This window comes from Bactrocera neohumeralis, unplaced genomic scaffold, assembly GCF_024586455.1.
Source record: "Bactrocera neohumeralis isolate Rockhampton unplaced genomic scaffold, APGP_CSIRO_Bneo_wtdbg2-racon-allhic-juicebox.fasta_v2 cluster09, whole genome shotgun sequence".
Taxonomy (NCBI): Eukaryota; Metazoa; Arthropoda; class Insecta; order Diptera; family Tephritidae; genus Bactrocera; species Bactrocera neohumeralis.
This window is the reverse complement of record NW_026089622.1, coordinates 13393805-13421796: the sequence shown is the minus strand read 5'-3', so window position 1 is coordinate 13421796 and position 27992 is coordinate 13393805. Positions and strand designations below refer to the sequence as shown.

The window sequence follows — 27992 nt, the reverse complement described above, 5'->3', positions numbered from 1 at the left end:
CAACGCTGCACAATTGGTTCTCACACAAAAAGAGAAATTCTTTGCGAACTACAAGATTTATTGCATCAGCACAATGAATTAGTCCAATTGTTCAAAACTGCTATGGATCGGTTGCCATCTGATAATCACAGAATCGTTATAAGAGCCGATAAAACTCCAACTGGAGAGCATTCAAGAAGATTCAATGCACCAACCATTGATGAAGTGGCCATTGTGATTGTTGGCGATCATTTTCAATCTCAAAATATTATTCTTCACCGTAGAAATGAACAATTACAACGTGTTTCGGAGCTTCATCGTTGTTACGATGCTTTACAGTATCCTACATTGCACTGGAATGGCCATGATGGATATAGTATCCCAATGATTAATCCAAGCACAGGTACATAATACATATCGTACTCATAAATATTTCGTTTAAATAAAAGATTTCGATTTTGAATTGAAAACTTCTAAATACATTTTGAAACGTATTTTTTACAGGTCTTGATGCTCAAAAGAAGGTCAGCGCCATGAATTATTATTCATACAGATTAATGATTCGCGAAGGAAGTTCAAATTACATTTGAGATGTGGAAAACTGTTTCATCAATACATTGTGGACATGTATGCGAAAATTGAGACTGAACGTCTCAATTACATCCGGTTCAATCAAAGTAAATTGCGATCAGAAGAATACATACATTTGCGTGATGCAATAACAAATGATGGGAATTTGAATGATATTGGACATCTGACGATATTACCAGCATCTTATATTGGAAGTCCTCGCCATGTGCACGAATATGCTCAAGATGTGATGTCATACGTGAGAAAATACGGCCGACCAGATTTATTTATTACATTCACATGTAATCCGAAGTGGAGCGATATTCAAAATAATTTGTTTGACGGTCAATCAACAACAAATCGTCACGATATAAATGCACGTGTTTTTCGGCAAAAATTAGAAGCGCTGATGGATGTAATTGTGAAATTGCGCGTATTTGGAGAAGTGCGATGTTATATGTATTCAATCGAATGGCAAAAGAGAGGATTGCCGCACGCACATATATTGATATGGTTGGTTCGTAAAATCACACCAGATGAAATTGATAATATCATATTAGCCGAGATACCAAATCAAACAATTGATCAAGAATTATTTGAAGTCGTCACAAAACATATGATTCATGGCCCATATGGCGTACTAAATATAAATTCACCATGCATGATTGATGGCAAAAGCTCAAAGCGTTATTCCAGAGCATTGACTTCCGACACAATAACAGGCAATGATGGATACCCGTTGTATCGACGACGGTCTACTGAAGATAACGGTCAATCAGTAATGATGAACATTCGTCATCAAGAAATCATCGTCGATAATCGCTGGGTTGTGCCATATTCACAACTTCTGTCTAAAATATTTCAGTCTCACATTAACGTTGAGTATTGCAATTCCGTCAAGTCAATCAAAAACATTTGCAAGTATGTGAATAAAGGAAGTGATATGGCTGTCTTTGAAGTACCTGATGCTGACAATAGGAACGATGAAATTACCCGATATCAAATGGGCCGATACGTTAGCAGCAATGAAGCAATTTGGCGAATATTTGCGTTTCCATTGCACGAAAGACATCCTGTTGTTGTTCATCTAGCGGTGCATCTTGAAAATGGTCAACGTGTTTATTTTACTACTGAAAATATACAGCAGAGAGCAGCACAACCACTAGCGACTACTTTAACTGCTTTTTTTCGACTTTGTGAAACCGATACATTTACCAGAAGTTTGCTATATACTGATGTACCTCAGTATTACACATGGAATACATCATCAAAAGAATTCCAACGACGTAAACAGGGTACAGCAGTTGATGGTCACCCAGTATTCAACAGATGCTTTGGTGAGAATGTAAACGATTCATCCCAACAACGCGGAATGTTTTTATTTGCGATTGCTATTGATGAACGTTCAAGGACCGAGATCGTTCGAATATTTGAAAATAGTTGACGGTCATTTATGTGAGACTTATCGCGAGGCATGTCACCTACTGCATTTGTTGGAAAACGATTCACATTGGGAATCGACGCTTCAAGATGCATGTGTTTCATCTTTACCACAACAAATAAGAATGCTTTTCTCGATTATAATATCAACATGCATGCCGTCGAATCCACTGGAATTATAGAACAAATATCAAGATTACATGAAGGAAGATATTTTGATTCGGATGCGTCGTACGTCAAATAATCCAGATTTGATGATTACCTTGGAAATGTACAATGAAGCATTAATAATCATTGAAGATATGTGTCTCAAAATTGCGCATAAAGCATTACCACAGTTATCTATGATTTCACCTGATCGTCCGATGCATTTACGTGGAATGGCAATATGCGTGTCCTATTACAAGACGATTCATCTGCATATCAGTTATCGGAACAATTGTTGGATATCGAAAATGGAAAAATGTAAATCGATAATACTAATGGAATGATCACCTTGCCCGAAAATTTTTGTACAATTTTGCAAACAAAATAAGAATTGGTCGAATGCGTTTTCCCAAATATCATTCAGAATCACAGAAGCCATGATTGGTTAGCAGAACGTTCAATATTGGCACCGAAGAATATGCACGTCAATGCAATGAACTTCCAAATTCAAGAAAAATAGCCAGGTGAAGTCATAACTTATAAAGCCATTGACAGCGTTATGGATGAAGATGAAGCTGTGAATTATCCATTTGAATTTCTGAATTCATTGGAACCACCTGGTACACCGCCACATCTTTTGAATTTAAAGGTTTGTTCATTACTTTAATCATTACAGAATATAAATCTGTAAGGAGGTTCAATGAAATACATATATTATTGATTCCATTTTTAAGGTTGGTTCACCAATCATATTACTACGGAATATCAATCCTCCAAAAATGTGTAATGGTACACGACTGGCAATAAAGAAGCTAATACCAAATTTGATTGAAGCAACTATACTCAATGGCAAAGCGAAATGTGCTTATACCACGTATTCCAATGATTCCAACAGACATGCCATTCGATTTCAAACGTCTGCAATTTCCGGTGCGTTTATCATTTGCCATGACTATAAACAAAGGACAAACATTTCAAATATGCGGAGTAAATTTGGAAGAATCGTGTTTTTCACATGGACAATTATATGTTACATGTTCGAGAGTCGGTACTGCACATCGTTTATTCATTCATGCACCGGACAGTAAAACTAAGAACGTTGTTTATCAAAATGTTTTAGATTAGAACTCGAATTTTTGAGATTTACAATTTATTATATACGCTTATGTAAAAATAAGAGGAAACTGAAGAATAAATACTTTCAATGTTTGAAGAGTATTACTTTGTTGAATTTTTATTGAATCGCTATGACAATTTTCTTATTATTCATATTTATGTACGCTTCTCAATGTTAGCGTTTTAACAATTTTATGGAGTAAATGGATAATATCGTACGAATGCATTCTCATGAACTGCATATCCTTTATCAACAATATCTTGGTCAATCCTCATCCTTAATTCATAATTGTCTAAATTTATGAAAAAGATTTCGTCTATTTGTTTCATTATTTTCATAGTGAAAGATTCGTTCAAAGCAATTTCTTCAAAATATTTGATAGCTTCTCGGGAACAGTATTTCCCATTACTTGGCTTGATATTTGCTAATCGGCAATTCAGAATTTGCTCTACATCCTGGTATTCCCTTTCTTCCGGTCTGAATTTTACGGTGACGCACGATGGGCTATCAATCGACTGAACAACAACTGTTTTTTCCTGAAGATAATCAGAATGGAATGTTCTTCTCATATCGAATCTTTTCATCGTCATTTTTGGTATGGTATTCTTTGGAAACAAAAAATTTGTTTTTATTATATTGAACTATACTCTATTTGTTATTGACTTTTTTGTTTGGCTATTAACTTACTGTTTTATTACACATTTATGAATGGAAAATCACATTATTTTCAAATACAGAGTAATTATTATCGCAGAATATAATTATATACCATGAAATTTCAGGTTTTTTTGTTTGCTAAATAAGTGGACTTTTGCTCAAGTAACAATATAATGTGACATTACTCATTCATGTCAAATGCTTATGTTTTTGTTTTTCTTATGTTTTTGTTTACACTCATACGTCAAATAAATAAAAATTTAGATTTGTCGTTTGTGGATATTTCATAAAATCTGAAAATAGGCAATTGCTTTGGCAAATTTATCGCATATTTGAATATTCAATATGTTTAAAAAGAAGATGACAAAAATGTCTATAATGAAAAAAAATTAAATGAAGTATAATAGCCGATAAATATTTATTTAAAAAAAAAATGAATAAATTATTAATATACTTACGAACTGCGCAGCAAAGCGCGCCGGGTAAGCTAGTTGTTATATATGTGTAAATATGTATTATTGTGGGTCTTGGTTATTAGATAGTGAAGGTAATTTGTTGTATGCATGGGAAGAAGGATTAGAGAAAGGAGAATTGAGTGAAGCAATTGGGTTCGGATTTATTGTTTTTTCGATGCTGATATTTTGTTGGTTGTAGTTGTTGTAGGTAAAGCTATTTGAGGTATTATTGGTTTCTGTTGGATTGTTGTTTTGGGAAGAAATTTCGTTGTTTTTTTAGGTAGGTAGAAGGTTTTGGTACTCGGTTATACGCTGTGATAAGAATTCGTAAAGTCCGTTATCACTGTTTGGGATTTGAGGAAAGGAGATGATGTTTGATGTTGGATTTTGTTGTTGATCTAGAGTAAGCTTTGAACTGGTTTTTTGGCTTACGCTTTGAGTTGTTTCTTTTAATGTGTGTTTTTGGTTGTTATTTGTTATAGGGTTATTGGCAATAGATGCGAAAGAAGGGCCACCAACAATTGATGGAGTTTGATTTTTATATATGTTAATCGTTTCTTTCATTGTACATTTGTTTTGTACTTGTAATTTTAATATTTCTTTTGATTGCAAAAATTTCGGACAAGATCTATCAAAAGATGGATGATTTCCCGCGCAATTTGTACACATTGTACGTGTGCATACGTCAGGGTTGTGGGGGGGTAGATTGCAATGTTCACACATTTTTGGGTTTTTGCAGCGTTTCGCAGTGTGATTTAATTTACCGCAATTTTTGCATTGCATGGGGTTAGGGAAATAAGGTCTAACCTTGACTGAATGCCAAGTGACATCAATGTGGTTGGGAAGTTGATACTTGTCAAAAGTAAGCAGACAGACTCCGGTATGTTTTGGTTTTCAATCTATGTTTTTGGAGAATTTGTATACTCCTACAACTCCTTGGTCAGATAAATTACTAATGATTTCTTCTTCACTTAGATCGATTAAGTATGGGGCATATATTGTTCCTTTAGTATAATTGAATTTTTCATGATATTTTGCATTCACTTCACAGACACCGTGTAAAAATTTAGTACGAATAAACTTTTCGGCGGTTGATTTGTCTTTTAGTAATAAGCATAGACTTCCGTCGCGTAATTCAATAATTTTCATTATTTCTTTGCATACTATTTTTAATGCAGAATGAATTGCAAAATAATTATACCTATTTAATGGTTTATTTATGTCAACGGACGATATGATAACGTATTTAGGATTTCTCACTTGTATTTCTGGTAGACTGGGAAAGGGCTCAAATTGTTTTTTTAATTTTTTTCCGTTTTGGTGGGGGATCAGAAGCCAGCAGGGCGAATCTGTAATCCCCAAGATTGGGAGGCCCGGGGGCCATTGTTTTTTTTTTTATATTTCACACTATAAACGTGTGTCCACTATATTTTACAGTATTCTAGAAAGTACTGATTTGATCAATAACATCAACTAAACCGCAAAGTCGGTTAACGCACTTTTAGTGATTTTCAACAAAACCTTTGTATGAGAGGTGGGCGTGGTTATTATCCGATTTCTTCCATTTTTGAACTGTATATCGAAATGTCTGAAGAAAACGACTCTGTAGAGTTTGGTTGACATAGCTATAGTAGTTTCCGAGATATGTACAAAAAAACTTAGTGGGAGGGGGGGCCACGCCCACTTTTCCAAAAAAATTACGGTCAAATATGTCCCTCCCTAATGCGATCCTTTGTGCGAATTTCACTTTAATATCTTTATTTTTGGCTTAGTTATGACACTTTATAGGTTTTCCGTTTTCGACATTTTGTAGTCGTGGCAGTGGGCCGATTTTGCCGATCTTCGAACTTAACCTTCCTAAGGAGCCAAGAAATACGTGTACCAATATAATACTAAGTTTCATAATAATATCTCAATTTTTACTCAAGTTACAGCTTGCACGGACGGACGGACATACAGACATCCGGATTTCAACTCTACTCGTCACCCTGACCAGTTTGGTATATATAAACCTAAATAAATCTGACTCTTTTAGTTTTAGGACTTACAAACAACCGTTATGTGAACAAAACTATAATACTCTCCTTAGCAACTTTGTTGCGAGAGTATAAAAACGATGACACCATCCAGCATACCAATTAGAACAAAAGGCAACGAGAATAGATCTCGCGCACCTTTTTTCGTTACGACGTCATTAGACCAACATCTCCGCTTTCGCAGCATCCCGGTTCCTTTTGTTAGTTACCCGCCTGTATATATATTTAAGGGTTTTTAAAACCTGCTCTTTTCAACCTTTTATCATTTTGTATATGTATATATAATATGTATTTAACGTTTTTAAACTATTTCAATTTGTAATAATTCAGTTCAGTCAAACACATTTTGTTATAACAATTTTTAAGTGCATTTCGCATAAAATAAAACCTTTATAACGATTGTATTGAACCTAGTGCATTTTTCTTTTTAACAAAAAGTGTAAGTGGCCTATAAAGTGAGTTTTTGTACACATAATACTTATTTTCATAACGAATTTCATACATGTATTTTCATAAATAAAGCAAAATTAATATGCAATTTTTTCTATTCTACTATTGACCTTGGCATAGAAGGATTCTCCGTTAACTTTGGCATCAAAGAATTCTTCGTTAACTGTGGCATCGAAGAATTCTTCGTTAACTGTAACATCGAAGAATTCTTCGTTAAATATGACATCGAAGAATTCTTCGTCCCTATGGTAAGCGAAAGCGATGATCTGTTACTTTTCGTAGGACATCGCCGTGTTAATTTTCATCGGTCGGAGTAAGCGATACAATCATGCTGCATCGTTTACCTTGCTTGCTTACCAATGTGTACCATATCCCGCTGGGGTTGGTGGCTGGAAGGTGGTCAGTGAGAGAAATTTTTAGGTTCTCCTTCCACTTTCCAGCCAGCTCCCATTCATTTGGGAAACTAAATAGGCGTAGTACCCCACCGTTGTCACTTTCACACCCGCGCACGCGACACTTACGAATTTTCGACATTTTATTACAATTTTTAAAAATAACCCGATAAAAAATATTCCGTCCGCTTTTCACAAAATCACAAACTTTATGAAAATTGGCGCAATTATTGGCACTTCAATTTTATATAAAGTTTAAAACATATTTACATATGGATACATAATATATTTTATTTTGGCGCAATTATCGACACTTGTCAATTGGGCCAATATACATACATAAAAGTAGGAGAAAGAAGGATGGTTACTTTCATTTGTGTGTAAAGCTCAATACTTATTTACATATGATATATACAAAGAACATGTTAGAAGAAGATTTTTACAGGTTCCCTGCTATGTGATGCGTAAATATTTATTTGATTTTGGCTCAATTATTGACACTTGTCTTAATATAGAAAATTGGGCCAAAACGAAACAAAGAAATACATAATTACTTTTACATGTCAATATGGAAATGCCGACGGCAAAACGAAATTCCTTACATTCGTACATTGCATTGAAAGGAATTCCCTGGTTGAAAGCTAACATGAATCATGAAAATATCATAATGGTGTTAGGTAAATCTTTAATTTATTTAAAATGATTTATTATAAAATAAGATTAAATTAACATTAAATAATTTGAAAAATAATAAATAAAAGTTCTACATACATCATCAAAATGGCACATCAAGTGTTAATTGAGCCCGATAGGGCGGCACTCCTACCTACCTTCTACATACATACATACATATTTCCATACATAATGGAACATATTTCCTATTGAATATAAAAGAACTTATTTTTCTTCAATATTCTCTGTTTGGGAGTATCATCATGGGTATGTATATGTACATACATATATTTATGTCTTTATGTTCTCTGTGTGAGAGGTGTGTTTTATACGCATTTTTCGTTGTTAAAAGTGGAATATCAAAGAACTACTTGGGCATATATGCCGTGTCATTATATGCCGAAAATACATATATTTATTTCTCTTCATATTTTCTGTTTAAGTATGTGAGTGAACTGTTAAAAATGTTAACATTTCACAGCGTGAATACTGTAGTTGTGAGGTGGCATGTAAAAATAATTATGAGTATAATTTTGTATGAATGCATGCATAGTAATATTTACAGTCAATTTGGATTTGCATATTTAATAATTTTATTTGATTTTTACATAATTAACTCTAGTATACTAATAAATATTTTTATACTCTCGCAACAAAGTTGCTAAGGAGAGTATTATAGTTTTTTATACTCTCGCAACAAAGTTGCTAAGGAGAGTATTATAGTTTTGTTCACATAACGGTTGTTTGTAAGTCCTAAAACTAAAAGAGTCAGATATAGGGTTATATATACCAAAGTGATCAGGGTGACGAGTAGAGTTGAAATCCGGATGTCTGTCTGTCCGTCCGTCCGTCTGTCCGTCCGTCCGTCCGTCCGTCCGTCTGTCCGTCCGTCCGTGCAAGCTGTAACTTGAGTAAAAATTGAGATATCATGATGAAACTTGATACACGTATTCCTTGGTTCCATAAGAAGGTTAAGTTCGAAGATGGGCAAAATCGGCCCACTGCCACGCCCACAAAATGGCGGAAACCGAAAACCTATTGTTTTAATCACTGCCCGCTGGACTTACCACTCACAATTTGCATAAACACTTTTATTTAAGAATAGCAATGCGTCTTCTAATGGCCGTATAGAGGGGGTTCTGGACACGTTAATTTCACAATCACAAATTATTAAAATTCGTATATTCACAAAATGATGGGTCTAAATGATGGAGATCGGCATAAATGGCGATAACTAACGGCGTGTGGCGAAAAGACGACGTGCATTCAGTAATGGACGAATCAATACTGAACTGTGTAGAGCCTGACCCTTTTCATGCTGAGTAGTGTGGTGTGAGTTGGAGTGTGTGGATCCTGGGCTCTCGCGTGTGGGTGGTGTTGATGTGGAGTGTGGTGATGTCGAGGTGAGTGTGGTGAGTGTGCGTGTTAGTGATGGGTGTAGGTGTGGTGTGGGGCAGGCGACTAAGGCTCATTTAGCCATCCCGGCCCCCCTAGGCGAATATTTCAGCCTAGAATGCTTTGAAGCTGCTGCAGAGGGGCTACGACCCTGCTGAGGCCTGAGGTGCGGCGCGGACGCGGTCGTTGTTGCTGGCGTCGTGTTGACGCCCCATTGTGTGGCCGCCGGGCACGGGATGATGATGGCCCTATTGCTCGCCGGGACCGTGCATCCCGGCCTAATGGCGGTCGTCGTAATGCGCCGCGGTTGCGGCCGGCAGGAGTTTGGCTGGTGTCATTCCGAGTGAGTCGGTGCAACATGGTGTGATGCGGCCGCATACAAATTTGGCACAGATTGCCCGAAGTACACTCGTGCGTTTGGTGGACAGGATTCAGGCAATTCAGACAATGGCCGTGCGCCTGCACGACCAACTGGCGTTGTTGAGGTGGCAATCCCTTAAAAATGACGCATTGTGGCAGCCGGTGGGGTCGACGACATAGGGGACATCTACGGCGTTGTGGGTCGGCGACCAGCGCGGGTGTTGACGGGAATGCGGCCGTTCCACTCCGAGGCACCGTTGGGGTGGTTGTTCGAGGCGCTGCAACTGGGGCAGCCGCTTGGCGTGGCACATTGACAGCCGAACGAGTGGTTGGTGTCGGGGCTGCTGGCATGTCTGCATCCATATTGATCTGTTTGGAAGAGTGTTATTTCAATTAGAATTTGGTTGCATATAGGACATATGAGCATGGCTGCCACGTTATGCGGCATGAGTGGGTCGTTAGATTAATCGACTACTTTTGTGAGTGATTTTAAATATATATATATATGAATATATGTATTTATATAAATTTTTATTTTATTTTGTTTTTATATTCGGTTTATTTTAGCGGTTTGTCGGTTTTCGTTTCGCGGTTATCGGCGATCGGTAAGAAGCATAGCTTGACGAGCGGTCTTGTTAACTTTCCGGATTGCGTACGGAGATCGACTACGCGAATATGACCGTCGGAGCCTGGATAAAGCTTCTCTATGCGGCCCAGCCGCCATTCGGTAGGTGGCAGGCAATCGTCGTGAATCAGGACACAATCTCCAACTTTTGGCGCATTTTCTGTATTTTTCCATCGGTACCTCTTGTGGAGGTCCTTTATATAGTCTTCTTTCCATCGGCTACTGAAATTATGATGGAGAATTTTAATTCTTTCCCATCTATTTAATAAGGATAGCGACTCCACGCCTGGCTCAGGTGTGGCCAGAATGGGTGCTCCTTTTAGAAAATGCCCTGGAGTTAGGGCTGTGAATTCGGAGGGATCTTGTGATAGTGCTGTGAGCGGCCGTGAGTTGAGAACGGCTTCAATTTTAGCTAATAATGTCGTGAATTCTTCATAATTAAATTTATAGCTGCCGGCTAGCTTCTTGAAATGAGATTTGAAGCTCTTTACAGCTGATTCCCATAAACCACCCATATGAGGAGCGCTTGGAGGTATAAATTGCCAATTGATACCTTGAGGGGCGTACTTTTGTACGATATCAGGGGACACTTGTTTTAAGAAATCCACAAACTGTTTTTCTGTGGCTCGTTGGGCTCCTATGAATGTTTTGCCATTATCGCTCATGATTTTGGAGGGGAAGCCACGTCGAGCGACGAAACGAGCAAATGCCGCTACAAAAAGCCTCCGTCGTCAGATTAGTACACAGCTCAAGGTGTACTGCCTTTGTCGTGAAACATACAAAGACAGCCACATAGCCTTTCATGAGAGTGGGAGATCTTAGCATGGAAGCCTTTATTTGAAAAGGCCCAGCAAAATCGACACCTGTGGTCGTGAAAGGCAGAGCGAAATTGCAGCGTTCAGGTGGAAGTGCTGCCATAATCTGAGTTCGCATTTTTTGCTTATGCATAGTGCAGATCTTGCACATGAAAATGCATTTTTGATCTGGGGCTTAAGACGGGGAATATAATACTCTTGGCGTACCATATGTTGCATGAGGCGCTGCTCTGCGTGCAACATTAATATATGGATGTAATTCAGGAGTAATGTGGCAAAAGGAGACTTCTCAGGTATTATGATGGGGTGGCGTTCGTTGTAAGTCAGGCTTGAATTAGCGAGCCGACCATTGGCACGAAGCAGACCTTTCGTGTCAAGAAATGGGTTTAGTACTAAGAGTGAGCTCTTTTTGTCAATTGGCTTCGATTCTCTTAGTAACGATATGTCGCGACTGAAATAGCGCGTTTGGGTTGATGCGATAAGAGCGACCTTTGCTTTTTGTAAGTCTTGATGGGTCAATGTATCGCATTGGGGGTAAGTTGCTCCTTGCAGTTTAAGTTTGAGTCGCTCTGCGAATTTGAGAATATAGGCGACTACTCTGAGTGCTCGGGGGAACGATGAAAATCGTTCAAGGATGTCATTATCATCCAATATTGTGTGGTAGGTGTCGATTTTTCGACTTTCGGGGGCAATTATGTTGCGCATTGGCGATTGTGGCCAAGAATCGGGAGATTCTGTTAACCATCGGGGACCATTCCACCAGAGGGTGGAGGTGGCGAGATGCAGAGGTTTGCATCCTCTTGTACCTAGATCAGCAGGATTGTCAGCACTGGCTACGTGTCGCCAAGTGGCTGATCCTACTAGGTCAAGTATTTGAGAAGTTCTGATGAAAATATATGTTTTCCACGCATGTGGTGGTTTTTCCAACCAGGCTAGAACTATTTCGGAATCGGACCATAGATATAACTTGTATTTTGCCATGTTCAAGTGAGTCTGCACCATGGAGACTAGCTTGGCTAATAGCAGAGCGCCACAGAGTTCAAGTCGTGGTAGACTTATGGTTTTTAGAGGCGCAACTTTTGCTTTTGCCACTAGTAGGTGGCTTGTAGTTGCAATATCGCTTTGTGTGCGCACATATATAGTGGCACAATATGCCTTTTCAGAGGCGTCGCAGAAGCCGTGTAGTTCCACTTTGTATTCGGGGGAATAGTTTACCCACCGTGGAATTTGTATCTGCGAAATGTCGGTCAGATTATTAGCGAACTGGGACCATTTTTCTAAGCGAAGAGGTTTCACTTGTTCGTCCCAGTCAGTTCCGTCTAGCCATAATTCTTGAATCAGGATTTTCGCTTGTATCATAATTGGCGCAAGCCATCCTGCGGGGTCAAAAAGTTTTGCCATTGAGGATAAAATTTGCCTCTTTGTTATGGCGGATAATGCGGTTATGGACTCTGTCGTGTATGAGAACTGGTCCGATATCGCATTCCATTGGATGCCCAGTGTTTTTGTTATACTTTCCTTTTCAAATATAAGGAAATTAGTATCCAATTTGTTATCGTTTGGTATATTTTTTAAGATACTTGGGTGATTAGCTGTGATCTTTTTTAGAGGAAACCCTGCGGTGTTGAGGGCCTTTATCACTTGTGATAAGGACTCGTATGCTTGTGAGAGGCTGTGGCTCCCAGACAGGATGTCGTCTACATACGTATGTGTTTTTAAGACTTGTGTTGCCAGAGGAAACTCTGACTTTGTGTCTTCTGCCAGTTCGTGGAGTGTACGAATGGCGAGGTATGGGGCACAGTTTACGCCAAAGGTAACTGTTTTTAATTTAAAGTCGCTTATTGGACTATTGGGAGATTTTCGAAAAATAATTCGTTGAAAATCTTGATCATCCTTATGTACCATTATTTGTCGATACATTTTTTCGACATCCCCATTGAAAACGTATTTGTATATACGCCAATTTAATATGAGGAGCATCAAGTCTGGTTGGAGTGTGGGTCCCGTAAATAGAATATCATTTAGGGAATTCCCCGAGCTAGTGGATCTCGAGGCATTAAAGACAACTCTAACCTTTGTGGTTTTTTTGTCAGGCTTTACTACTGCATGATGTGGCAAGTAGAATGAGTGATATTTGCCTTTTATGATTTTTTCGCATGGGCTTACTTCCTCCATGTGATCTAAATGGAGGTATTCTTCTAAGACACCATCATAATGTTGTTTGAGTTCATCTTTTCTAAGCAGGTTTTTTTCCATACTTAGAAACTGCTGTATTGCAGAGGTGCGAGAGTGACCTATGGCGAGTGTATCTGGAAATTGTTGTTTAAATGGTAGTCGTACGACATACCGACCATTTCCTGATCTAGTAGTTGTGGCTTTGTAAAAGTCTTCACAATACTGATCTTCTGGCGTTGTAATTGAAATGGGGGGGAGTTCTTCTAACTCCCAAAATTTCCTTAATTGTGAATTAAGAAATTCATTGGATATTTCTTCCACTTGAGTTGTCATGGTGGTAACTGATTCTGTCACTAGTCCACTTAGTATCCAACCGAATATAGTATTTTGAGCTAGAAGGGTGTTTGAAATTTTTTCAACCCCTTCTAGAATAATTTGAGGTATAAGGTCGCTGCCTAATAGAAGATCTATTTGAGCGGGGGTGTTGCAGTTAGGATCTGCTAGCTTTAGGTGTGTAACCTTTTGCCAATGCTTGCTATTTATATGATAGCTTGGAAGCATGTTCGTAAGTTGCGGTAAGACTATAGCTTCTGCTTGAATGCGCTTATCCGCTTGGGGGGAAATCAGGGTAATGGGGCAGATTTTATTTGAGTTTTGTACTACTCTTCCGCCCATTCCCGTAATTTCATAATTGGCTTGTTTTGTTGGTAGTTTTAGCCTATTTTGTGCCCTAGACGCTATGAATGATCGTTGTGATCCTTGGTCTATTAGGGCTCTCAATTTGAAAAGTTCTCCTCGGTGTTCGATGGAGATAACTGCAGTGGGTAGTAGTACCCTACTTTGATTCTCGCTGTGAAGCGTTTGTGTTTTTAAAGCCTTTGAGCAGCATGGTGTCTCTTGGCAAATTTCGGGATTTTGTGTTTCGGGAGTTGCGGTTGCAACTAAACCCGTGGCTCTTTTGGAGAAAGCGCTACTTTGGGGTGTGCTAGGAAAGTTATTGAAATGCAACATTGAATGATGCCTCTTGTGGCAATATACGCAATTGAATTTGCTTTCGCAATTATTGAGATTATGTGAGTGGGACAAGCAGTTTGTACAGAGCCTTTTTGCTCTGACAAAGTTGTTCCTTTCATTGATATTAAGTTTTTTAAACTTTTCGCAAGCTTTCAGCTTGTGCCCTCCTTTACACAGTTCGCATGACGTTTGTTTATATTGTTCGGATGTGAACGATTGGTTTTTAAAGAAGCTTCTGTTTAAATTGTGGTTGTTATTAGCTTGGGGTCTAATAAAACTTCGATTTAGGTCGTGTTGAACGTTTTTAGTTCTGACCGTTTTTTTATCTACCCTTTCCGCAATTTCATACTGGGTAGTTAAGAAATCATTCATTTGTTGCCACGTTGGGCATTTTCTTCGTGATGAGAGCGATTGCTCCCACAGAAGCAAAGATTTTTCCGGTAATGCCGCGGAGCATATATTTACCAGTATGGGGTCCCAATTGTCTGTGGGAATATTCTGTGTCGCTAGAACCGACAAGCAATTTGAAACAGTGGATTGAAGTTTTATAAATTCTTCACTTGTTTCTTTCTGAATTTTTGGTAAATTCATTAATATTGTGACTTGTTTGTCGACTAATATTCTTTCGTTCTCGTAGCGAGCTTTTAAAGCTTCCCAAGCATAATTGAAATTTTCGTCATTAAGAGTGAACTGTTTTACTATTGCTCCTGCTTGGCCTTTTGTTTTGTATCGGAGGTGATACAATTTTTGCGCTTGAGATAATTTAGGATGGTTTATGTACACGGCCGTAAACATGTCCCGGAAGGACGGCCATTGTTCATAACCTCCATGAAATATTTCTGTATCGCATGCTGGCACTTTAAGGTGAATGCCGGAACTCGCCTCTTGGCTTTGAATTGGAGGCAGCTCTACTCTCGGTTGTGGAGTAGGTGCAATTGCTTTTATTAATCTCAATTGATCAGAGATCATAGCTCTCGTTTCCTCGTACTGGTCTAAACAGTTTTCGTATTTGGAGCAAGCCGAGGATTTAAAATTTTCCGGAAGATCTGATTCGTCAGATTCTAGAATTGCGTCATACGCAGCTTGGAGACGTGTCCAGAAATTGCCTAGATTTTCTTTTTTGATTTCTAGTACCGATTCAGAATTGTCCTGAATCGGTGAAGATGAAAATCGAGTGCAGTATCGAATTAAACTGTCACTCTCAGCGATAAACTTAGTATATGAAATGTCTTTAATTTTTTTTTGCTTTGTAGCACCTTGCTTTGAGCGTGTAGCTTCAGCAGGTGTACATGGGCTCTTTTCTTCAGAAATCATTTTTTGTACTTTTAGATATTGAATCGATTTAGATTCCTTAGAATCTCCGTTCATTTAGATAATAGGTAAAAATTGAAAATATGAGACAGAAAAAACTTCTCTCAGTGTATTTATGGTGTTAATAAATACGTTTGAATCTTTAAGATACGCGGTTTGTATGGTTGTTGTATACACAAGTATCTAATAACGAACGCGTATTTCGTTTTCCTTATTATAAAATTGTATTTTTGTTGTATCCGCAAGGTAGGAACCAACGAACGAGTGTTTCGTTTTCCTTATTATAAAATTGTATTTTTGTTGTATCCGTATACGCAATGGCCGAACTAACGAGCGAGTGTTTCGTTTTCGTTATCCCTAATAGTTGTGCTATTAGTTTGTTTTGTTTTCTTTCTATTTTATTTATTGCTTCGTATTTCTAATAGTTGTGCTATTAGTTTGTTCTTGTTTTTTCGATTTTATTTATTGCTTCGCACTCGTTCGTTTATAATTGCGTATACGGGCGATAATAAGGAAAGAGAAAAGGGTTAATGACCTTTGTATATAAAAGATTTTTTCCGTTTGCAATCCTGCTTGCTTGTGCTTTAGCAAGAACAAGAGGTATTGCTTGAAATATGCCGATTTGGCCTTTGGATATATAATATAAAATGAAATGTTAATATGCCGTATATATTTGTAAACTTTTTTTTTTTTTTTTTTTTTAATTGACAGAATGTAATTTATCCTTATTAAACGGTTGCATTTACCGCACCGAATTTTTTTTTTTTTCGAAATATTTAAATTGTAAATTAAGATTTTATTTAATTATGTACCCTATGTACATACGTTATATATCTACATCGGCATAAGCAAATTGTATGCCGTGTATATTATTTTGCGGTACGAATAACGCGGGAAGAAAAAATGGCAAAGTGCAGGTATGCTCTTTTAGCGCAAATGCAAATTTGTGGAAGTTATAACTTTTACTTTGTTGTTACTAGCATATGTGTGTATGCTAATTTATCTTGTTGCCAATTGTGGTAATATATATAATGTATATGTAATGTATATGTATATACGTTGTTAATATTGTGCATATATGTATGGTTGATATTATTCCTTTTATTTTAATTTTCGAAATTGCCTTAGCTTACTTAGCGCAATCCTGCTTATACTGTTTTGAGTATAAGGGGTATTGCCGGAAAATGTTGTCAAGTGAATACTTGAAAATGTTTTTTTTTTTTTTATAAACTTTGTGTGCTTGTGAACACAAGTGTAAGCATAACTAGGCTTTTAACAGATATGTATATGCCAGTATATATATAATTATATATCATACTATATACTGTTCATACATATATTGTATGTACATATGTAATGCACCAAACTGTTTTCGGTTTCCCGGATATCAACCGTAAGTTCAAACAGTTTGGTAGCAACCGTTTTATTAAAGTATACAGTTGTTAGAAAAATGAACTGTAACTTTCACCATACATATATGCCACTATATAAAAATTTTATATGAATAAATGGAGTCGATACACTCACTTTGAGCCGCTTCAAGGGTATTTGAGGGCTTTAGTATGCGGTATTTGAGGGTTTTGGGTTGTTTGCATTTGTCGCTGTCCCAGTTGTATCCTATTTGTTTCCTGTTGCTGCTGATGTTGATGTTGTTAGGGTTGGTCGCTGTATCCCTTTCCTTTTGAGCTCTTCCTGTGGTTGTTTGGTATGTACAGATGTATTTTATTTCCACCAGTAGTAATTTTATTATTTATTATTTTTGTTTGAAATTTATTGCACTTTGGGTTTATTGTTTTTCTTTCTTGTTTGGTTGTAAACTTCGCGCCCGTTTAGAATAAATTAATTTACGCGCCCGGCTTTTTTTTGTTTAGTTGTTGTTCAGCATAATATTGTATTTATATGTATATTTATATGTATTTATATGTCTCAAACGCGATTTAAAATTTTTCGTATTAGCATAAAAAATTTTTTTGTTTTTTCTTTTGATTTTGATTTAAAATTTTTTTTTTTTTTTTTTTTTTTGTAACGGTAGGGAACCGTTTTGTGTTTTCCGTTTTCAACTTTTTTTTTTTTTTGTATGTATGTAAGTATTTGTCACTTCACTTTAATAAAACTTGCAATACTTTTTGTATATACATATGTATATTGTATATTGCACTAATTTTTGTATATTTGTATATGTGTATGTATATGTCGCCTTATTTAATTTTGTGCACGAATTTTGCAATTTTTTTTTTTTGAACAAGTTTTTTATGTATTTTTATGTCACAATTTTAATTTGATTTTTTTTTTTTTTTTTTTTTTTTTTCAATAGTGCCGTTTTCTTGCGGCTCGAAGGACCAATGTTTTAATCACTGCCCGCTGGACTTACCACTTATGCCAAATAGTGTGTTTTAAAATAAAACCTCCGGTTTCATTTCACAATTTGCAATATAAAACATTTTTATTTTCTAGAATATAATTAATTCACTTTTTGTGGGGCCGTATAGAAGTTTTTACAAATAATTTCACTTTAAAAATTATTAAAATTCTTATATTCACAAAATGATGTTTAAATGATGGAGATCGGCTGCGATAACGCGGCGTGTGGCGAAAAGACGACGTGCATTCAGTAATGGACGAATCAAACTGAACTGTGTAGAGCCTGACCCTTTTCCTGCTGAGTAGTGTGGTGTGAGTTGGAGTGTGTGGATCCTGGGCTCTCGCGTGTGGGTGGTGTTGATGTGGAGTGTGGTGATGTCGAGGTGAGTGTGGTGAGTGTGCGTGTTAGTGATGGGTGTAAGTGTGGTGTGGGGCAGGCGACTAAGGCTCATTTAGGGCCCCGCCCCTTACGTAGTTTTTTGTACATATCTCGGAAACTACTATAGCTATGTCAACCAAACTCTATAAAGTCGTTTCCTTCAGGCATTTTCATAAACAGTTCAAAAATGGAAGAAATCGGATAATAACCACGCCCACCTCCCATACAAAGGTTATGTTGAAAATCACTAAAAGTGCGTTAACCGACTAACAAAAAACGTCAGAAACACTAAATTTTACGGAAGAAATGGCAGAAGGAAGCTGCACTCAAGCTTTTTTTAAAAATTGAAAATGGGCGTGGCGTCGCCTATTTATGGACCAAAAACCATATCTCGGGAACTACTAGACCGATTTCAATGAAATTCGGTATGTAACATTTTCTTAACACCCTGATGACATGTACAAAATATTGGTGAAATCGGTTAAGAACCACGCCTTTTTTCAATATAACGCTATTTTGAATTCCATCTGATGCCTTCTCTATATAATATATACATTAGGAACGAATGATGATAGCGGAATAAAACTTTACACAAATACGGTATTTGAAAAATATGTAAATGACGGATAATGAAATCTCGATTATCACTTTATCGTGCGAGAGTATAAAATGTTCGGTGACACCCGAACTTAGCCCTTCCTTACTTGTTTTGTATTATGATTCTTACTAATAGAAATTGAATTTATCACAACAATATATAAATACTTCGTCTCTCATATAAATCTGACTATCTGCTCATATGAATGTCTGTATACACATGAGCGCTTTCAGAAATCGAAATGATGATTTTATCACTTATCAATATACATGTGCGCGCATTGATCTGCATGTTCATATATGTACATTCATTTATATTTATCGGGTGATTTTTTAAGAGCTTGATACCTTTTTTTTAAAAAAAAACGCATAAAAATTTGCAAAATCTCATCGGTTCTTTATTTGAAACGTTAGATTGGTTCATGACATTTACTTTTGAAGATAATTTCATTTAAATGTTGACCGCGGCTGCGTCTTAGGTGGTCCATTCGGAAAGTCCAATTTTGGGCAACTTTTTCGAGCATTTCGGCCGGAATAGCCCGAATTTCTTCGGAAATGTTGTCTTCCAAAGCTGGAATAGTTGCTGGCTTATTTCTGTAGACTTTAGACTTGACGTAGCCCCACAAAAAATAGTCTAAAGGCGTTAAATCGCATGATCTTGGTGGCCAACTGCCCATGCATCCCGAAAAATGCACTGTTTGGTGTGGTTTGTACGCTGGTGGAATCATTGGACCGTATTTTTTCAAAGATGCTGTTGGACGCAACGTTACGGTGAATGGCGATCGCTATCGTTCGATGCTAACAAACTTTTTGTTGCCAAAAATGGAAGAACTGAACTTGGTTGACATGTGGTTTCAACAAGATGGCGCTACATGCCACACAGCTCGCGATTCTATGGCCATTTTGAGGGAAAACTTCGGAGAACAATTCATCTCAAGAAATGGACCCGTAAGTTGGCCACCAAGATCATGCGATTTAACGCCTTTAGACTATTTTTTGTGGGGCTACGTCAAGTCTAAAGTCTACAGAAATAAGCCAGCAACTATTCCAGCTTTGGAAGACAACATTTCCGAAGAAATTCGGGCTATTCCGGCCGAAATGCTCGAAAAAGTTGCCCAAAATTGGACTTTCCGAATGGACCACCTAAGACGCAGCCGCGGTCAACATTTAAATGAAATTATCTTCAAAAAGTAAATGTCATGAACCAATCTAACGTTTCAAATAAAGAACCGATGAGATTTTGCAAATTTTATGCGTTTTTTTTTTTTAAAAAAGTTATCAAGCTCTTAAAAAATCACCCGATATATGTACATATAATGCACAAGCATACAAACATACATATCCGTACACATGTGAATATGTCACTAACAAAAATTGTAAGCATTGTTCTACAAAAACAACAATTGTCTAAATAGCAGCCAAATTGGCGAAAACCAAATATAGTAAATTTTACAACAAATACGATTTCTTTCATAAACGCAGGCGCAAATTCCACAAGCGACCTCGCTTCATTCATAAAAACAGACGCCGTAACATCTCCCCGAGTGTGCCTACAACCGTCTTTTCGCGACGATGGCAAAAGCTAAAAATCATAAATTGAACAACTTTCTGGTGTTTGTTCTAAGAAAAAGTGGCAACATACCTGTTGTCGATTTATAATATTTGTCAATTCTAAAATATTTTTCCGTGGCTCGCAAAAATCGGCGTCGATATGTATGCAAGCTCGTACAAAAATATGCATATTTACGCTAGCTTGTTGGCGAAGCTGTTCGAACAGCAAGGGAAGCGGTAATAATCGGCGATCGTTTGTTAGTTTCTTTCGGCACAGCTCGGATTTTCTACCAATAACACAATGTGTTCAATTCTGTTAAATAGCAGCGAGAATGGTGAAATTCCGTACTACAATTCTAGAAGCTCTGTTAGCCGTCCAATCGAACATCATACAGAATTCAATTTGCACCTTCTCTATGTTTTATCAGAGAACATAAAACATAGAAGGTGCAAATTGAATTCTGTATGATGTTCGATTGGACGGCTAACAGAGCTTATAAGATTGCGACACGGAATTTCACCATTCTCGCTGCTATTTAGCAGAATTGAGCACGTGCAATGGCAGAAAAATATGGTAAGGCTGAGCTCAGGCTACTACCGGGGTCACAGCTGGCGGATAGTGAACGGCCCACGCTAAGTAGGCCAGCTGCGAATAGTAATACGCAGCCCCCGACCAAGAGCTGCAGGAAAGGAGGGCTTGGCTCAAAACGCCTCACGCGCCCAATGAACCTCCCGCAAAAAGGCGAGAAAATGCCGCCTTCAAATAAGCGTCCACAACCCCCACCGGGGCTGCACCGAGGGAGAACCTACCCACGAGAGGGAGGCAACAAAGCGACGAGGGACACAGCGACCAACACCAAAGGTGCACAGAAGACGAAGGAAAACCTTGGACAAGAGCCCATCAGAATCGAGGCCAGTAAGATTCTGATTATGGCGTACTGGAAAACCGAAACGGATAAGATCGACAAAGGGCTGGGGAGGGCAGTATTCTGTCACCTCAGTAGATAATCTAGATAGATCTTATCGAAATGGCTGGCAGGCTAATACTGCTCTCACCTCCGTCTCGTTAAAACCATTGCAGGTCTTCAAGTACGTTCAATGCACGTCGCCATAATTTCTATGGCCGTACAGGTTCAGTTGAGACGAATTCCTGATTCGTGCCCGAACCTGGCTCTGAACACAAGCTCCCATAAGGACTTGTGTCAACCCTTGCGTGGCCTCCCTGTTTGCATAGATAACCACGGGGTTCATAAAGGGCAACTGCTACAACGTGCGGAGATAGCGGCTTGAAGCGGAGACCCAACAGAAAAAATGAATACACCGCAACTACAACTAAAAACCCAAAAAAAGGAACAGCAAAACAAAGACGGACAATAAGAGGAATAAGAAACGGTGTTCCGCAGAAGTAGCAGGATACTCAGATCCCCCATACTCACCGACACTCCAAAGCAGACGGAAAAAACTGGGGAAAAGACAGACTCAAGGGAGACTCCGGCCACACACAAGGGAAGAGTACCCCAGCTGCCACTAAAGACGGAAATCAGAGCTCGCCGAAACAAGAATACATCACCCAAATGAGACGAGCAGAAGAAGAATCCCTAGAAAAGTGCAAGGGGATAGTGCAAAAAATGAAGTTGGCGATGGCGAAGCAAAAGAACGTCAGCATGGACGAAAGAACGTCAGCAAAGAACGGGGCGGCACAGCTAGACGAACTCTTCGACGCATGCAGATCTACCGCAGAAATTGGCTCACTGCGGAAACCGAGAAAAGGCGGGTACACCTAAGCAGACGCATCACGACCCCCGAGTCAGCAACCTCGAAGCGGCGTGCGACAAGCCCCGTGGAGCTGCGAGAAATAGTGCGACCACGACACGAAAACGACGGCCAGTGGCAAAAAAGTTTTGCCTAAAAAAGCCAGGGAAACTCACGTCAACGAAGGAACGAGGGAAGAAGCGCCTAAAAACGCAAACAAGAAGCAACCAGTCAACAACATGGCCGCAAACCAGAAAGGAAATAACAGGCCAAAACGACAAACAGAGGCCGTTATAATAAAACCAGAAGATGGAAACAGCTACGCCGAAGTCCTCCGTAGCAAGGTAGATCTTAAAAAGGCAGAAGTCAAAATCAAAGGGATCCGCAAAACAAGAGCCGGAGCCCTATTACTAGAGCTAGGGAAGGGACAGTCCACAAAGGCCAGCTTCTGTGAGGCACTTAAGTCCACTCTCAAAGAGACTGCAACTGTAGTCGACCTCAAAACTAAGGTTACTATAGAAATTAGAGACCTCGACTCGCTGACAACAAAAGAGGAAGTAGCAGGGGCTGTCAAAGAAGCGCTACAGGACCCCACCGAAGGCTTGGCGATTAACATAACAGCTCCTATCACAAGAGAGCAGGTAAGGGCATATGTAACGCTGGACCAGGATAGAGCTGATGCACTAATGCGACAGGCACGCTTCAAAATCAGCTGGGTTAGCTGCAGGCTGCGGCTAAAAGAAACCCCCAAAAGGTGTTTCCGCTGCTTTGGTCCAGGACACTTAACCTGGGACTGCAAAGGGCCCGATAGAAGGGGACAAGGTGTTTGCATAAAATGCGGCCAACCAGGTCATAAATTGAAAGATTGCGACAAGCCTCCTTCATGCTGCCTTTGCAAAGAGGCCAAACATGAAAAAATCGATCACATCCCGGGCTCCGCAAAATGCACGGTATGTAGGAATTACCGAGGCAAATGAATATCCTAGAGGCCAACATGCATAGATGCAAGACTGCCGACGCACTTCTCTCGCAAATGGTGACGGAGAGCGACTACGAGATGATCATCATAAGCGAGCAATACAAAAAGAAAGAGAGAGGTACCTGGCTAGAAGATGGCAGCTCAACCGCCACTATATGGCTACCACCAGGGAGTAATATCAGTACTGTAAACAATGGGAACGGCAACGGCTTCGTCTGGGCCAAATGCGACCTTTTTACAGTAATTAGCTGCTACTTGACGCCAAGCGATAGTATACATGAATTCCAAGGAAAGCTCGATAATATAGAGGATACAGCCAGGTCTATAGAAGGCCAATTGATTATCGCCGGAGACCTAAATTCCAGAGCGGTAGAGTGGGGTCTACCAAGCACGGACTCGAGAGGAAAGCGCATTCTAGAAATGACTGCGCGGCTAGGGCTAGTAGTGCACAATACGGGAAATGCAACCACGTTTAGAAGACCGGGATGCGAGGAAACCACACCAGACATTACCCTATCAACAGAACGCATGGCAGGCTCAATAAAGAACTGGAAGGTCCTGGAGGATTACACTGGCAGCGATCATCACTACATCTCATTTATGATCGACACGGGAACAAGCGTTAACCAGCATAGGAAAACAACTGGAACACGAAAGTGGAACATTGCGAAGCTAGATACTTCGAAATTAATCTCCGCAATAGACGATCAAAACCCATCTAGCAACTCCCCCATAATTGCAGGAAAAACTGTCGAGCACACAATGCTTAATATAACAAGAGCCTGTCAAAAAGCAATGCCCAAGGCTTCCCACAGCAAACATAAAGCAGCAGTTTACTGGTGGACTGAAAATATAGCCCAACTCAGACGGACATGCCTTCGCAGATCCTACACGAGATCCATGCGTAGAGGAGCCGCAACTCAAGAAGCCGATCAATACAAATTAGCAAAAAAGGAGCTCAAGCATGCCATCGGCGACAGCAAAAAGAAAAAATGGGAGGAACTACGCGAGGATATAAACAGAAACCCCTGGGGACTCGGGTATAAAATAGTGATGAAGAAACTCGGCGCTCAAGCAAAGCCACCTGATCTAACCGCTGCCAAAATGGATAACATTGTGAATGCACTATTCCCCACAACACATTCTAAGACCGACGCAAATCCCCCGGTTTACCCTTGAGGAGCTGCAACTAGCCACTGCCAAGCTTAAGGCCAACAAATCACCCGGACCGGACGGGATCCCATCAGAAATTCTCAAAATAATCGCTGCAGAGCGCCCAGGAGTACTACTGAACATGTACAACGCCTGCCTTGAAGCCGGAATATTCCCTGAACCCTGGAAAAAGCAACGGCTGGTTCTAATCAGTAAGGGAAAAGGAGACCCCAATTCGCCATCAGCATACCGCCCACTATGTATGCTTGACAAAGCGGGAAAGCTATACGAAACCCTGCTTAAACCCAGACTTGAAGCGGCTATCAACGAAGCTGGAGGACTGTCCCCTAGACAATATGGCTTTAGACCCGGCAGATCAACCATAGGAGCAATAAAATGCGTCATCGAAAGCGTAGAAGTCGCACAACGTAGATGGCATAAACACAAAAGAATAGTGTTGCTGGCGACTCTAGATGTCCGAAACGCCTTCAACAGCGCTAGATGGGTAGATATGATCGACGCTCTCGAGAAAAGCTTTAAGGTACCCGACTACCTCAGGGCCGTGGTGCGGAGCTACCTTAGCAACAGGAAACTGCTATACGAAACTAAAGAGGGATCACGACAGATAGCGGTCACGTCAGGAGCAGCACAAGGATCCATCCTCGGACCAGACTTATGGAATATTAGCTACGACGCTATATTAAAACTAGAAACGCCAGATGAATCATATTTAATAGGCTACGCGGACGACATTGCAGCAGTAATCACAGCAAGGGACACAGAAGAAGCGCGAAGAAAGCTGAACCAGGTCATGATACGGACCCAAGCATGGCTCGACTCACACAGCCTCCAGCTCGCTACGGAAAAAACAGAGCTACTGCTGCTAACAAAAAAGCACATACCTCTCGAAGTAATCATGCATACGACTACGGATATTCTTAGGACAAAAAAAGCAGTTAACTACCTAGGCGTAAGACTGGACCCCAGACTAACCTTCTGGGTACAAATCCAGCACGCCGCAGGAAAGGCAGCGAAGATCACCTCTCAACTGAGCCGACTAATGGCCAACATAGGAGGCCCCAGTCAAGAAAAAAGAAAGCTCCTAATGTCGACAACAATCAGCGTTTTATTATACGGAGCTGAGATATGGGCAGATGTGCTTAAAAAGGAAAACCGGCGTAAGGTAGCGGCCAGAGTGCACCGCACAGCAGCCCTCAGAGTTGCATCAGCCTACCGAACAGTGTCCGGCGAGGCAATATTAGTTATAAGCGGAAATGCCCCAATTGACCTTCTAGCACACGAAAGGAAAAAGCTGTGGGAGCTAAAGCAGTCATCCGATAACAACAAAAGCGCAATAGAACAAATAAAAAAGAAATATTAATAACATGGCAACAAAGATGGGACACCGAAAGTCGCGGCAGATGGACGGCCAGGCTTATAAAAGATCTAGACTCATGGACAGGCCGAAAATTCGGAGAGGTAGATTTTTACACAACCCAGCTGTTATCCGGTCACGGGTACTTCAAGAAGTACCTTCACAGAATGGGAAAAGTCGAAGAGCCGTCATGCCTATACAACGACGCGACAGAAGACGACGCTGAACACACATTCTTCGAATGTGCGCGCTGGCAAGGAGAACGCACCGCCGTAGAGGACCTTGTTGGCCCAATAAACGCGGACAATTTAGTCAGCGTCATATTGGAGAGTGAATAAAACTGGGGGATTATCAAGAAATTCGCTGCACTCTTGCTACGCAGTAAAAAGCCGGACCTGGACGCAGGTGCGCAGATGTAAATCTCTCAATGAGAAAAATGGAACGCCACCCTGAAGTAATGCAAACGCGATCGCAGGGTGGGCGACGGTTCCTTAGAGGGGGTTTTTAGTCCTTCACAAGCCAATTCCTGGAAGTGCATCACACACTGCAGGCTAGACGGAATTTAGGTATAAAATTATGTTAAGCACTAATTTTTGTCACATTTTATGTCAATCAATAAAGTAATGCGGTCGCGCTGCCATCCATGCAGCACCGTTGTTAAACGCGAAAACAATTTTGTTTTTTTTAGCTTTCTCAACGAGAGAAAGCTTAACTGGCGCCCGAGCGAATTGCAAGCGAGCGTAAAGCTGTTTGTACTAAAAGTCACGTAAAGCGCAAGAACAACTTATATGCAAAGGAGCGTAAAGCCACCTGTATCACGCGCCGTGTAAAAGTGTAAAAACTTAGCTAAAAAGTTAGGCTAAAAACAAAAAGTGTCGATCGGTCGGTTCCTTAGTAGCTTAGGCAAGAAGGAGACGTTACATGTCGGCCTAAGATCGCGGATATAAAAAAAAATTTTAAACTAGAGTAATAACAAAACATACTGTAATAAAATGTTGGACAATAAAGAAGAAAAATCTATATAAACAATATCCCTAAACGATCAAGGATAAAATAAGAAGTGAATGTGCAAAAAAAACTGTGAGAAAAATATATCCTTAAACGAACAAAGGATAGTAAAAATATTTGACTTTCAATAAGAAGTGAACTATAAAGCAAGTTCTGTGAGCAGCGTGAAATTCTACATCAAAATAGTGCTGCTACCAAATCCTATTGAGCATTGAATGTGCAAAAGAAAAAAACTGTGACACAAGTTAATAGAAGAGAAAAATCTAAAAGTGAACTATAAAACAAGTAAGGAAGGCTAAGTTCGGGTGTCACCGAACATTTTATACTCTCGCATGATAAAGTGATAATCGAGATTTCATTATACGTCATTTATATATTTTTCAAATACCGTATTTTTGTAAAGTTTTATTCCGCTATCATCATTGGTTCCTAATGTATACATATAGATATTATACAGAGAAGGCATCAGATGGAATTCGAAATAGCGTTATATTGGAAGAAGGCGTGGTTGTGAACCGATTTCACCCATGTATCGTACATGTCATCAGGGTGTTAAGAAAATATTATATACCGAATTTCATTGAAATCGGTCTAGTAGTTCCTGAGATATGGTTTTTGATCCATAAGTGGGCGAGGCCACGCCCATTTTCAATTTTTAAAAAAAGCCTGGGTGCAGCTTTCTTCTGCAATTTCGTCCGTAAAATTTAGTGTTTCTGACGTTTTTTGTTAGTCGGTTAACGCACTTTTAGTGATTTTCAACATAACCTTTGTATGGGAGGTGGACGTGGTTATTATCCGATTTCTTCCATTTTTGAACTGTATATAGAAATGCCTGAAGAAAACGACTCTGTAGAGTTTGGTTGACATAGCTATAATAGTTTCCGAGATATGTACAAAAAACTTAGTAGGGGGCGGGGCCACGCCCACTTTTCCAAAAAAAAAACTGCGTTCAAATATGCCCCTCCCTAATGCGATCCTTTTTGCCAAATTTCATTTTAATATCTTTATTTATGGCTTAGTTATGATACTTTATAGGTTTTCGGTTTCCGCCATTTTGTGGGCGTGGCAGTGGGCCGATTTTTCCCATCTTCGAACTTAACCTTCTTATGGAGGCAAGGAATAAGTGTACCAAGTTTCATCATGATATCTCATTTTTTACTCAAGTTACAGCTTGCACGGACGGACGGACGGACAAACGGACGGACGGACAGACGAACATCCGGATTTC

The 27992-nt window shown here is 39.4% G+C and overlaps 3 protein-coding genes across 3 annotated transcripts; 2 read left to right on the top strand and 1 right to left on the bottom strand.

Annotated features, from left to right (window-relative positions):
* Positions 1-604: 604 nt before the first annotated feature.
* On the top strand, positions 605-1993 carry LOC126764622 (uncharacterized). Its single transcript, XM_050482289.1, has one exon. It carries the CDS (start codon positions 605-607, stop codon positions 1991-1993), a length of 1389 nt encoding a protein of 462 aa, XP_050338246.1.
* Positions 1994-9418: 7425 nt separating this feature from the next.
* Positions 9419-17480, bottom strand: LOC126764621 (uncharacterized). Its single transcript, XM_050482288.1, has 2 exons — positions 17138-17480; positions 9419-10039 (listed from the first exon to the last, which is right to left on the bottom strand). Exon 2 carries the CDS (start codon positions 10031-10033, stop codon positions 9419-9421), a length of 615 nt encoding a protein of 204 aa, XP_050338245.1. The 5' UTR covers positions 10034-10039; positions 17138-17480.
* A 5764-nt stretch (positions 17481-23244) lies between these two features.
* LOC126764620 (uncharacterized) lies at positions 23245-24408 on the top strand. Its single transcript, XM_050482287.1, has one exon. The coding sequence runs from the start codon at positions 23245-23247 to the stop codon at positions 24406-24408; it is 1164 nt and encodes a 387-aa protein (XP_050338244.1).
* The last annotated feature ends 3584 nt before the right edge of the window (positions 24409-27992 follow it).

Bases quoted from the DNA above. Each gene is read 5' to 3' on its own strand.
- LOC126764622 (XM_050482289.1), top strand. From the start codon at position 605: ATGTATGCGAAAATTGAGACTGAACGTCTCAATTACATCCGGTTCAAT.
- LOC126764621 (XM_050482288.1), bottom strand. From the start codon at position 10,033: ATGGATGCAGACATGCCAGCAGCCCCGACACCAACCACTCGTTCGGCT.
- LOC126764620 (XM_050482287.1), top strand. From the start codon at position 23,245: ATGCATAGATGCAAGACTGCCGACGCACTTCTCTCGCAAATGGTGACG.